Here is a 12,827-nt window from a genome sequence, read left to right on the forward strand (position 1 = left end):
TTACATACAATTACCCATTTATACAGTTGGGTTTTTACTGGAGCAATCTAGGTAAAGTACCTTGCTCAAGGGTACAGCAGCAGTGTCCCCACTGGGGATTGAACCCACGACCCTCCGGTCAAGAGTCCAGAGCCCTATCCACTACTCCACACTGCTGCCCTAATACAAAGTCAATGCAGTGCTAAACCATGAAGGAAAACGACTCACATCGCCTCTCTTCTGTTAAGGGGTGGGGTACACTACATCACGAGGGGCAACTTGAGACAATCGCAGTGTACCCGTGAAGGAATTTATAAACAAGAAGAAAGGCAGGGCATCTGGTGGCTTATCATTTCCATGCTTTGCACAGCTGCACTTTCTTTGTTTTAGGTTTTTTTTTGAAGAATAGTAATTACTTATGGTTAGTTACCCTTTTTGAGTGCACACATACATAACGTTATTACACTGGAATAATAAAATATTTCATTTTTTCCTTATTTAACCAATGTGAAAAATCTGAGCTAATTCTATTATACAGTAAATTAAAACAAACCAATACATTTTGTATTTTTCTTTTTTTTTTTTTTTTTTTAACCATTCAAGAAAATAGACAATAGGTTAGTGTATTTTCTCATATGGACAATTACTTGTCTAATACATCTCTGTAACTTTGCTCAATTAAAATATTGGGTGAGAATTTTACAACTAAAACATAAAACATGAATAAATCTAAAACAAAACACTTGTGTACTGTGTTGGAGAATAGATTTTGGACAGAATATCAGAAAAAAAACTGCTTCTGGGGAGCTTTCAATGAAAAAAAAAACACAGTACATACAACACACGACAGGGTATGGGTTGTGTTAACATGTGGTTGTGGTTGGGTTGGGATAAAATCGATTGCTAAAACAGGTTTATACAGTTAAAATGGTTAGACTTACTGACATCATGTTCACAAAGTTAATACTCTACTGTATTTATTTGAAAAGCAACACATACACTACTGGATCAGTAAGAACATCTTAAAGAATAGCTTCTTTACAAACAGCTCAGGGGACTGTAGGTTGGAAAGTTCCTTCGAAAAGACCATGGCCAGGGCTGTTCTTTGTTCTACAGAGGCTGGTAGCTTGTTGACATCCGCTCTTGAGTTCCTGGGTGTAAAAGAGGAAGCTGGCTCGGTCGCGGGATCGGAGGACGCCTGCTGAACCTTCGGATCTCCTGAGCTGTGTGGGGAATTGCTACGGTAAAGGATAACATTATAATTGGACATTCTACATTGAGGAGAAAATAGGGGATAAAGTAATTGGGCACACTATATATATAAAAAATACATTAATAAAAAAAATATCATGGGCAGTATGAGTGGATTGTACAGAAGGATGGAGGCTTAAGATTCTGTGTGTATTACCACACACTCAATGAAGCCACTGAATTAAATGCTTTCCAAGCATTGATGACAACTTAGCTTCTCCAAAATGGTTCTCAGTCCTAAACATGGTCTGTGGCAGGTGGAAAGAAATATCCCAAACTCTACACAGACAATCTTTCCTTCTTTTCAGCGACTGTAAGCGTTAAATGTACTCCCCTTTGGTTTATGCATTGCTCCTGGGAGGCTGAATGCACACTACAATCTCTGAGCTGTGCATTTCAAAACAGTTCAGTGTTGCACTGTACTGAGGACACTTAAAACAGCAGATCACGTCTACTCGTTACAGCATAATTAACCTCGCAATTAACCTGAACCATCGAAAGAATTCAGGTGCGTGAACTGATTTAATTATGTGAAATGAGTATGAAGATGTCCCAATGTAAAAACTATAATAATATCACATGTTCAAATATTCAACCCCTTAAATCTGGGCTATTGCATTTCTGATGCATGCAATGTGATGCTCTGCTTCAGGAATTGTCAGCACAAATAAACACACTGCTCTATTTTAAACAATGATCCACATGGTCAGTAATCTTTACAACACTTACTAGACATCAGAGGCTGTAGATATATTTCTACAATATTCCGGGAGGACCATATCCACAAATGCAGAGTATGTCTAATTATATGTGTTTGGCTGGAGTAACTACAATGACTCCAGACTCTAGAGATATCACCAAGTCTTTCTTACTGACTGAAAACAAAAACACTGTTAAACCACATTGGCTGCACTTCCATTCCTCTTATACTTTAATATAAGAATGAATCATCAAAACTGAACATTTTCCAAATCACCCAGCCCTTAATATGAGTTCATAATCATTGAATGCCAGACACTGTACAGTCCCTGAGTTTTAAGTGTGCTACATTTAAAAAAAAAGAGTGTGTGTGTGTGTGTGTGTGTGTGTATGCCTTGCAAAAGTACTCAGACCCTTCCTATCGTGTCCCATTTTGTGAAATTACAAAATGATGCATACACATTTTTTTAAACTTAATATGAAGACTTCTAAGGGTAAGATAAGTTACAGTAAATGTCAGCAAAAACTAAAGAGAAAAAACAGAAATATGTTGATTGCATAAGTATTCAGACCTGTCAACTCAATATTTGGTGGAAGCACATTTGGCAGCAATTACAGCCGCAAGTCTTTTTGGGTAAGTCTCTACCAACTTTGCACACCGGCTTGGTGCAATTTTTGCCCATTCTTCTTGGCAGATTTGCTCAAGCTCTCTCAAGTTGCTTGTGGATCGCTTATGGACAGCAGTTTTCAAGTCTTTCCACAGATTCTTAATAGGATTCAAGTCAGGACTTTGACTGGGCCACTCAAGGACATTCACTTTCTTATTCTTAAGCCAGTCCAGTGTAGCTTTAGCCTTGTGCTTTGGATCATTGTCCTGCTGAAAGGTGAATTTTCGCCCCAGTTCTAAGTCTTTAGTAGACTGAAACAAGTTTTCCTCTAGTATTTGCCTGTACTTTGCTCTATCCATTTTTCCTTCAATCCTAACAAGCTTTCCAGTCCCTGCTGAAGAGAAGCATCCCCATAGTATGATGCTGCCACCATCATGCTTGACTGTAGGGATGGTGTTGACTGGGAGATGTGCTGTGTTGGGTCTGCACCACAACATCTTTTGCAACATTTCTGCAGGATCACTCAGGTGCTTTGTTGCAAACTCCATGCGGCCTTTGAGATGGCTTATGTTTAGTAATGTCTTCCTTCTTGCCACCCTGCCGTACAGGCTACTTTTATGAAGTGTTCTGGATATTGTTGACTGATGCACATTTTCTCCCATCTCAGCCATTGAACTCTGTAGCTCTTTCAAAGTTGTCGTTGGCCTCACAGTGGCGTCCCTCACCAGTTTCCTCCTTGCCCGGCTGCTCAGTTTGGAGGGACGGCCTGATCTAGGCAGTGTCTGGGTGGTACAATGCACCTTCCATTTCTTGATGATTGAGCAGACTGTGCTCACAGGGATATTCAGAGACTTCGATATTTTTTTGTACCCTTCTCCTGATCTGTGCTTTTCAATGACTTTACCCCTGACTTGCTTTGAAAGCTCCATGGTCTTCATGGTTGAGTCTTTGCTTGAAATTCACTACCTGACCAAGGAACCTGACAAACCTGTTTTTATTCTGAAATCATGAGAACCACTAATATTGCACACAGACAGAGGCCATTCAACTAATTGTGTGGCTCGTTAAGGTTATTTTGTGCACCTGAATTAATTTAGGTTTGCCACAGCAAAGGGTTTGAATACTTATGCAATCGTGACGTTTCCATTTTTATTTCATATTAATTATCTATTTATTCTTTCTTGTTGTTTTTGATTTGAATGTGTGGAGTAGGTTGTGTTTATAACACATATTAATTCCTATTTCAAAGTGTCATGACTGCAAGCTTTAAAGCAACAAAATGTGAAAACTGTGAAAGGGTCTGAATACTTTTGCAAGGCACATATATATATATATATATATATATATATATATATATATATATATATATATATATATATACATACAGTGTCTATAGAAAGCCTACACCCCCTTTCAAAATTTTCACCTTTTGTTACCTTATAGCCTGGAATTAAAATGTATTAAAATAGTTTTTTTTCATTTATCTACACATCCTACCCCACAACTTCCAAGTGAAAAAAATATTAGAAATTTGTAGAAAATGAATTAATAAAAACTGAAATAGCTTGGTTGGATAAGTGTCCACCCCCCTTGTAATAGCAATCCTAAATTAGGTCAGGTGTAACCAATCGCCTTCAAAATCACACACCAAGTTAAGTGGCCTCCACCTGTGTTAAATTGTAGTGATTCACATGATTTCAGGATAAATTCAGCAGTTCCTGTAGGTTCCCTCTGCTGGGTAGTGCATTTCAAAGCAAAGACTCAACCATGAGCACCAAGGCGCTTTCAAAATAACTCCGGGCCAAAGTTGTTGAAAGGCACAGATCAGGGGATGGGTATAAAAAAATATCAAAGGCCTTGAATATCCCCTTGGAGCACGGTCAAGACGATTATTAAGAAGTGGAAGGTGTATGGCACCACCAAGACCCTGCCTAGATCAGGCCGTCCCTCCAAACTGGATGACCAAGCAAGAAAGAGACTGATCAGAGAGGCTACCAAGAGACCAATGGCAACTTTGCAAGAGCTACAGGCTTTTATGGCCAAGACTGGTCAAAGTGTGCATGTGACAACAATATCCCAAGCACTCCATAAATCTGGCCTGTATGCTAGGGTTGCAAGAAGGAAGGCATTACTCAAGAAAGCCCACCTTGAATCCCATTTGAAGTATGCAAAAAATCACTCGGGAGATTCTGTAGTCATGTGGCAAAAGGTTTCGTGTTCTGACGAAACTAAAATTGAACTTTTTGGCCTAAATGCAAAGCGTTAGGTTTGGGGCAAACCCAACACAGCGCATCACCCAAAGAACACCATCCCTACTGTGAAGCATGGTGGTGGCAGCATCATGTTACGGGGATGTTTCTCATCGGCAGGGACTGGGGCACTTGTCAGGATAGAAGGGAAAATGAATGGAGCAAAGTACAGAGAAGTCCTTGAGGAAAATCTGCTGCCCTCTCCAAGAAAGCTGAAACTGGGACGGAAGTTCACCTTTCAGCATGACAACGACCCAAAGCACACAGCCAAAGCTACACTGGAGTGGCTAAGGAACAAAAAGGTAAATGTCCTTGAGTGGCCCAGTCAGAGCCCCGATCTAAATCCAATCGAAAATTTGTGGCATGACTTGAAGATTGCTGTCCATCAGCGCTCCCCAAGGAACGTGACAGAGCTTGAACAGTTTTGTAAACAAGAATGGTCAAATATTTCCAAATCTCGGTGTGAAAAGTTGGTAGAGACCTATCCCAACAGACTCACATCTGTAATTGCTGCCAAAGGTGCTTCCACCAAGTATTAACTCGGGGGGGGGGGAATGGGGGTGGAAACTTATCCAATTATGATCTTTCAGTTTTGTATTTTTAATATATAACTTTTTTCCCCTTAACAGTGTGGAGTATGGTGTGCAGATAAGTGGAAAAAAATCATCATTTAAATACATGAAACACTGAGGCACTGACACAACAAAATGTGAAAAAAGTTCAAGGGGGTGTGGACTTTCTATAGGCACTGTACACACACACACACACACACACACACACACCAATGTTGCCCTCCAAAAGTCTGCTTCATTTTTTATACTGGCACATCCCAACAAAATAACTAGTATAATTCAGCATAAATAATGGGGTTCATAAGAAAACCGGACAGACTGTCTTTGTACACAATGGAAACAGCAATTTGTTGACGCTGTAATTTCTTGCTTTAGAGCAGGGGCAGACAACCTTGGCTCCTCTTTTAAGCAACTCAACAGGTCACTCTTGAAATCAGGACTTAAAGGATGTGTTGCAGTAAGAATATCTCGGTTAAGAAAGGAGAACAAGACTAAAAGGCTAAAATATGCACAAGAACACAGAAATTGGACTATGGAATAATGATCAAAGGTGCTTTGGACTGTTGATGGATGGACGTGCCTTCTGCCAGTTCTGTTGTCAATTCAACACTTGTCTTCTTTCTATTCCTTAAGGATATTATCTTCAAGTATTGCTCATCCTTATTAGACAGCTTTTTGGGTCTTCCAGTCCTGGGTTTGTCAATTACAGATGATGTTTCTCTGTACTTGTTGATTATGCTTCGCATACCACACCTTGAAAATCAAGAGATGCAAGCTATTTCACTCAATGTTTTTCCTTCTTTATGCAAGTCAAGGTTGTTATAATAGTAGAAAACACTAGTGGAGGCTTTGAGTAAATTGTTGATGCTCATAATGCATCATAGAAAAATGCAACATGTCCAAGACTTGCACAGCAGTGTGTGTATACATATATGTGTGTGTGTGTGTATATATATATATTATATATATATATATATATATATATATATATATATATATATATATATATATATATACACATATATACACACACACACACAGTGCCTTGCAAAAGTATTCAGACCCCTGACCAATTCTCTCATATTACTGAATTACAAATGGTACATTGACATTTCGTTCTGTTTGATATTTTATTTTAAAACACTGAAACTCAAAATCAATTATTGTAAGGTGACATTGGTTTTATGTTGGGAAATATTTTTAAGAAAAATAAAAAATTGAAATATCTTCCTTGCATAAGTATTCAACCCCTGTGCTGTGGAAGCTCCCAGTTTACACCGATGAAAGAAATTGCCCTAACGAGGACACAGTTACCTTACCATTGGCCTCCACCTGTGGACCATTAAAGTTGCTGTCACATTTTCTGGATAAAAACCCCACTGTTGAAGGATCATTGGTCAGGCTGTGAATCTGAAGGAAAATGAAGACCAAAGAGCATTCTACAGAAGTTAGAGATAAAGTAATACAAATGCATAGATTAGGGAAAGGGTAGAAAATAATATCCAAGTGTTTGGATATCCCAGTGAGCAGTTGGATCAATAATCAGGAAGTGGAAGCTGCATCACACCACCCAGGCACTGCCAAGAAAAGGCCGTCCCTCAAAACTCAGCGCTCAAACAAGAAGGAGACTTAATCACTTTGAAGGAGCTACAGAGTTCAGTGGCTGGGAGTGGAGTAATGGTGCACCAGTCAACCATACCAAGAGCTCTGCATAACACTGGCCTGTATGGGAGGGTGGCAAGAAAGAAGCCGTTACTCAAAAAGTACCATCTGAAAGCACGTCTGGAGTTTGCCAGAAAGCATGAGAGTGACCCAGCTGCGATGTGGGAAAAGGTTTTGTGGTCAGATGAGACCAAGATAGAGCTTTTTGGCCAAAACTCAAAGCGCTATGTGTGGCGCAAACCTAACACTGCCCATGCCTCAAGACACACCATCAGTCAGTGAAGTATGGTGGTGGCAGCATCATGCTGTGGGGATGCTTCTCATCAGCAGGGACTGGGCATCTTGTTAAAATTGAAGGAAGAATGGATGGAGCAAAATACAGGGAAATACTGCAAGAGAACCTGCTTCAGAACGCTAACAAACTGAAGCTTGGGAGGAAATTCACCTTTCAGCAGGACAATGATCCCAAGCACAAGGCCAAAGCAACATTGGAGTGGCTCAAGAACAAAAAGGTGAATGTCCTACAGTGGCCCAGTCATAGTCCTGATCTCAATCCCATTGAGAATCTGTGGCACTATTTGAAAATTGCGGTCCACAAGCGTCGTCCAACCTACCTGAACAACCTGGAGCAAATCTGCCAAGAAGAATGGGCCAAAATCACTCCGACACTGTGTGCAAAGCTGGTACATACTTACCCCAAAAGACTTAAAGCTGTTATTGCAGTGAAAGGTGGCTCTACCAAATATTAATGTGTGGGGGTTTGTGACAAAGAGAGAGTGAATTCTTGTTTTAGATCTCCCTTCCGACCGGTGACGGTGCTGGGGAGGAGGAGCAGACGTCCCCAGGAGAGGTGGAAGCCGGCCATCTTGGAAGGGGGGCGGGTCCACGGTGCGCAACGTCACCAACCCAGACGGGGAGCGCTGTGGCAATCGCGCATTGGTCAACGGCGGTTGCCCGCGCTGCCCAATGGGAGCGGGACGGAGCGTACAAAAGGGGGCGTGGCCCGGAGTTCTGTTCCTTCTGGCAAGGTACAGTGAGAGACAGAGAGAGAGAAAGAGAGAAAACAGTGGCAACTCAAACGGAGTACAAATAAAGAGGGGAAAAGAAATAAGAAGGACGGTTGGTTGGCACAGAGGTTCCCTGTTAACCCCCTTGTTTTTATTTTACTCATTAGAGCACTAACGGGACGCTCGGGAGCGAGACGGGAGGAGCGAACCCGGAAGTGCTACGCTGGTCCCGCCCTGTTTTACCTCAGGAGAAGGAGGAAAGATGGACGATTGTTTTGTTTTTGTTATTTCCTCGTTGTTAATTTGGTTCTTTTTTTGTGAAGTTCTTTTTCCCCCTGTTCCTTTTGCTTTGTGGTTGCCGGGTTACACATCGTTGTGTATCCCGGCTCCATTATTATTTCTATTTGTGGCCAAATAAAGCCGGGCAGCAGTATAGTGAAAATCAAGACTGGTTTCTTTTATTTCCCTATCACCCACTCAGCTACCTGTCACAGGGTTGAACACTTATGCAAGCAAGATATTTCAGTTTTTTATTTTTCTTAAAAATATTTCCCAACATAAAACCAATGTCACCTTACAATAATTGATTTTGAGTTTCAGTGTTTTAAAATAAAATATCAAACAGAACAAAATTTCAATGTACCATCTGTAATTCAGTAATATGAGAGAATTGGTCAGGGGTCTGAATACTTTTGCAAGGCACTGTATATATATATATATATATATATATATATATATATATATATATATATATATATATATATATATATAAATATATATATATATATACACATATATATACATACACATATATATATATATATATATATATATATACACACACACACACACACACACACTGTATGTGTGTGTGTGCTGTCAATATGATTAGTTAAAAGTCAGTGAACCGCAAACATCATATCCATGATTGTCAAAACAAAGTGCAGTAAACAACCCTAAAATATAAAATAAAAACGATATCAAAATCTAAATCTAAAAGGAATCCAACAAAAACAGGACAATGGTCATAAAACAACAATGATTTACTGTAATTTCACTCAATCAATATGACATGTATAAAACAATAGATGCAGTTAAAAGAGCAGTTTCACTTTAAAACAAGCTATTCAGCTGCCATTCTTTAAGAGAAAACAAGTCCTGAGAAAGGTCTCCACATTTCTCCTGTTCTCAGGACTCAGAACACTTTAAAAAGCATTGCCATGCTTGGTTTTGCTCAATGAAACAAATGGTTACATTTTGAGGGTGTTGGCTGTGTTTATTTATTTGACATTTATTTATTTATTGCATTTATATAGTGCTTTTTATACAATGCCAAGCACTGTACAGTACATAGCAGAAAAAAAGAACAAAACACAATACATTTGTATAGCATGTCACACATAAAACTGCCACAGTCAGACCATTTAAATAACAGTATACACATAATATTACAAAAGCAACAATTTTAAAGTTACAGAAAAAACCCACTAAGAAAGCCATTTTACAAAAGTGTCGTATGGAGTGTTCTGCTTGAGTTCTCAAAATATACTGACTATTTTCCAGAAAAAATGGTCTGTTGTAGGACAACTACGCAAATTGTCGTCTAAATTAAAATCCAGTGAATGTGATAAGGTCAGGGCTGCTCCAGCACAGTCTTATCTTCAGTGAAGTCCTGAGTTTGCATACATCCCTGTAGTTCTTCCACTGTGTTCAGCAGCGCCAATCTCTCTAGTTCTAATGTGCGGATGGCCTGTTTTAAATTTCCCTCATTTCTGACAAAATTCTCGATATTCAATTCTAGATAGTGAATTTTTGCATGAGCAGCCTTTAGAAAAATAAATAAATAAAGAAGGAAATTGCATTAAATGTCAATAACAAGCAACAAATGAAATTAAAGCATTTTCAATGACATAGTTTATGTAATTACATGAAAGTATCACTGGTGATTTTGACAGGTTTAGCTTATCAAGAAAGTACAGTTTATGCATGGTTCAAACATGAGCTACAGAATATGGAGGTTTCAGATGTTAAATGATGGTTGTGGTTTTGTGCCTACCAAACTAACTCCCTTGTGACCTGATTAAAACTGTATTGCTAAAGTTAATGTGCTATGCTGTTGAAGTGATGATAAAATGATGGGACTGAAGTTTGTCTTGGGCTCTTCCAGATTAATATGCAGCACACATTTGGAACCTTGTTATATGCATCATAATACACATTTGTTTCAAAATGTATTGTAAAAATATATTGAATAAGAAAGTAGCCTTTGTAAACACTGACAACCAAAGAATGCAGCATTGAAAAGACAAGTCTGACTGCAGATCACAAAGCTTAACAAACCTGTATCTCCTCCAGAAGGTCAATGTTCTGTTGACGCAGGCTGCTATTGGCCTTCTCTAGCTTTTCCATCTTTTCGTTGTCACTTAAAGGCAAGACGGAGTCCATCAGTTCATCCTGAAGCACGTGGTATTCAACTTCATAGGCCTGCAACTGCTTTGAGATGTCCATCTCGAACACCTGCAGACAAAGCCACAGAGATGCAAGTGACAGATTCCTATACTATCATCCAGAAAAACATCTCATGGACCGAAATGGAATTTCTCATGCAACTTCTTAAAAATAGGAGAGCTGAAACTAAAAAATAAATCTTTAAATCATATTAAAAACATAGCAAGTTATGAAACACACAGTAGGAAAGTCAAAGCTGTCTGGCATGAACGCACTTTCATGGAAATATGGGGTACACGGAAAAGCTCAAAAGTGTTAGTGGTGTCCTGGCAAAGCTTGATAATCCACAGTCCCCTTTTAAAAAGGACAAAATGTTGCCTCAATATTGACTGTGAACACGTACAGGCTGCAGGAAAGGATTACTGTTGTAATCCAATGACACACCCATTATCTCTGGATGACTTGCACATATCTAGTGAGCGTCTTATTATAAAGAATTCATTTTAACATAAAACAGGAGAAGAACAACATTCATTTATTTTTTTTTAAAGAGGTTGGTGATCAAATTTAAAAATATACATTTTTACTACTGAAAGTTAATTTGTATACAGCCGAAAATAGTTTACTCAAAATACATATACTTTTATTAGATTTAGATTAGGACTGTCAATTAAATCACAGTTAACTTTTAATTTAATTTTTTTAAACGTGCATTAATCGCATTGCTCTCTCTTAAGCCTTTCGGCACACCGTACTTGGATTAAGTGTCTGAGTGCAGTTATTGTTTAAATAGAAAGCTAGTCACTGAACCGCGTAATGGAGCAAAGCACATTCTGACGGCTCACTGCACAGAAAGACGCTTACTTGACTACTGTCAAAGTGAGTTCCAGTATCACATACGAGTACATCTAGACATGCCTTCACTACTCAAAATACACGAGCAGCTCTTCTGCTACAGACAACAACAAATTAAACCCACCAGTTTCGACAGAAATTCAGGATTCCTGGTTAAATAAATAAGCCTACATAAATAAATACATTTTAAATGATTTTGTTTACCATTAAGGATAATAATAATAACAGCATCAATAATAAAACAAATTTTTAATTAAAATGATGTAGTAATTCTATCAATTTAATATGCGATTAAAACCGAGATTAACAAAGATACTTTTTTTTTTTTTTTTAGCTTGACAGCCATAACTTCTTATCATGTTTTGATTCAAAATTACTGAAGGGACAATGATCCATTCAGGGATGCCAATCATATTTACAGTAGTAACTATGATTGGGGTGACAAAAGTTCAACCCTCAAGCAATACAAACCAGCATGGCTGGTTGAATGCTTTTTTGCGTCGCTGCAAATAATTGACACCTGTTTTTCTAAACAACATACCATGCGGTTGTTTTTACTGATCAATGAGGAAAAAGCTGAAAGCATGTTTTAGTATGAGGGAAATAGTTTGGAAACCCTAAATCACAACAGTTGATGTGCTAAACAGGTGTGCCCACTTAACGATGAAGAAATGGATTCCTGGCAGCTTCCCTAGACCATATCCATCCGTGTGAAACAGGCCCATTCAAACTGACCAGTAACTTTTCTGAAAAAGGCACAGTAGACAGGACAAGCAGTACCTGGATAATGGTTTTCTCCATCTGTACCAAGCCAAGGTTTGGCAGGGTGGTTTTAATAAAATCAACAATAGTTTCCAGGTTATCATGCTGAAGTATCAAGGGCTTGTGGCTTCCCAGCAGACTCAAAGCCACTTTAAAGATGACTTCAGCACCCTGAAGAAAGATCATATCTGCAAAACAATTAAGTAATTAGTTACCCCAGGACAACCTTGTAAAAAAGGCTCAGCTACTAAAGTTAAAATAAAGTATACAGCAGTTGGGCTTTTGAAACCCTGTTCAAGATTTGTTATCTAGTCATAGTGGGTATGAAAGTAAGTACTGGTTGAGAAAGATTACTTAGCTGAGAAAGTAATCAAAAACACCTCAAATGTAATAAAAGCATTCCATTAATCTAGTGCACTACCAGCACACTATGTAGTGCATGTAGACCTTTGAATTGCTTCCTACTGTAGTTCAAACAAGATACTATAGGGTCACTCCAAAAGACAAGGACTTAAATTCCTTGCCTTCATTTGGACCTGAATGTGACAACGATGGCTGAAAGGGTGAGGGCAGACCAGGAAATGCAAGGAGTGGCGAGTGAATGAAATGCTAACTGCGCTGACTGCGTATTTATTAAAAATAAAAGCTTTAAAAACAGAAAACAAAACTCTGCACACAAAACAAAATGGTGCGTTGGCCAAAACAAACGGTGGACGAACACGAAACAAACAAGTA

The 12,827-nt window shown here is 38.8% G+C and overlaps 1 protein-coding gene across 8 annotated transcripts in view; it reads right to left on the bottom strand.

The window, feature by feature from the left end:
- Window positions 1-9,277: 9,277 nt before the first annotated feature.
- The window catches only part of LOC117409086 (TBC1 domain family member 1-like), a 102,088-nt gene continuing 98,538 nt past the window's right edge, over window positions 9,278-12,827 (bottom strand). For all 8 annotated transcript variants that reach the window (XM_059006473.1, XM_059006472.1, XM_059006471.1 and 5 more), the window contains 3 exons: window positions 12,111-12,280; window positions 10,368-10,544; window positions 9,278-9,852 (listed from right to left, as the gene is read on the bottom strand). In XM_059006473.1, coding sequence (XP_058862456.1) covers window positions 9,661-9,852; window positions 10,368-10,544; window positions 12,111-12,280 — 539 coding nt within the window. In that variant the 3' untranslated portion in view covers window positions 9,278-9,660. The remainder of the gene's footprint in view (window positions 9,853-10,367; window positions 10,545-12,110; window positions 12,281-12,827) is intronic.

Source organism: Acipenser ruthenus, chromosome 2 (assembly GCF_902713425.1).
Source record: "Acipenser ruthenus chromosome 2, fAciRut3.2 maternal haplotype, whole genome shotgun sequence".
NCBI classification, from domain to species: domain Eukaryota; kingdom Metazoa; phylum Chordata; class Actinopteri; order Acipenseriformes; family Acipenseridae; genus Acipenser; species Acipenser ruthenus.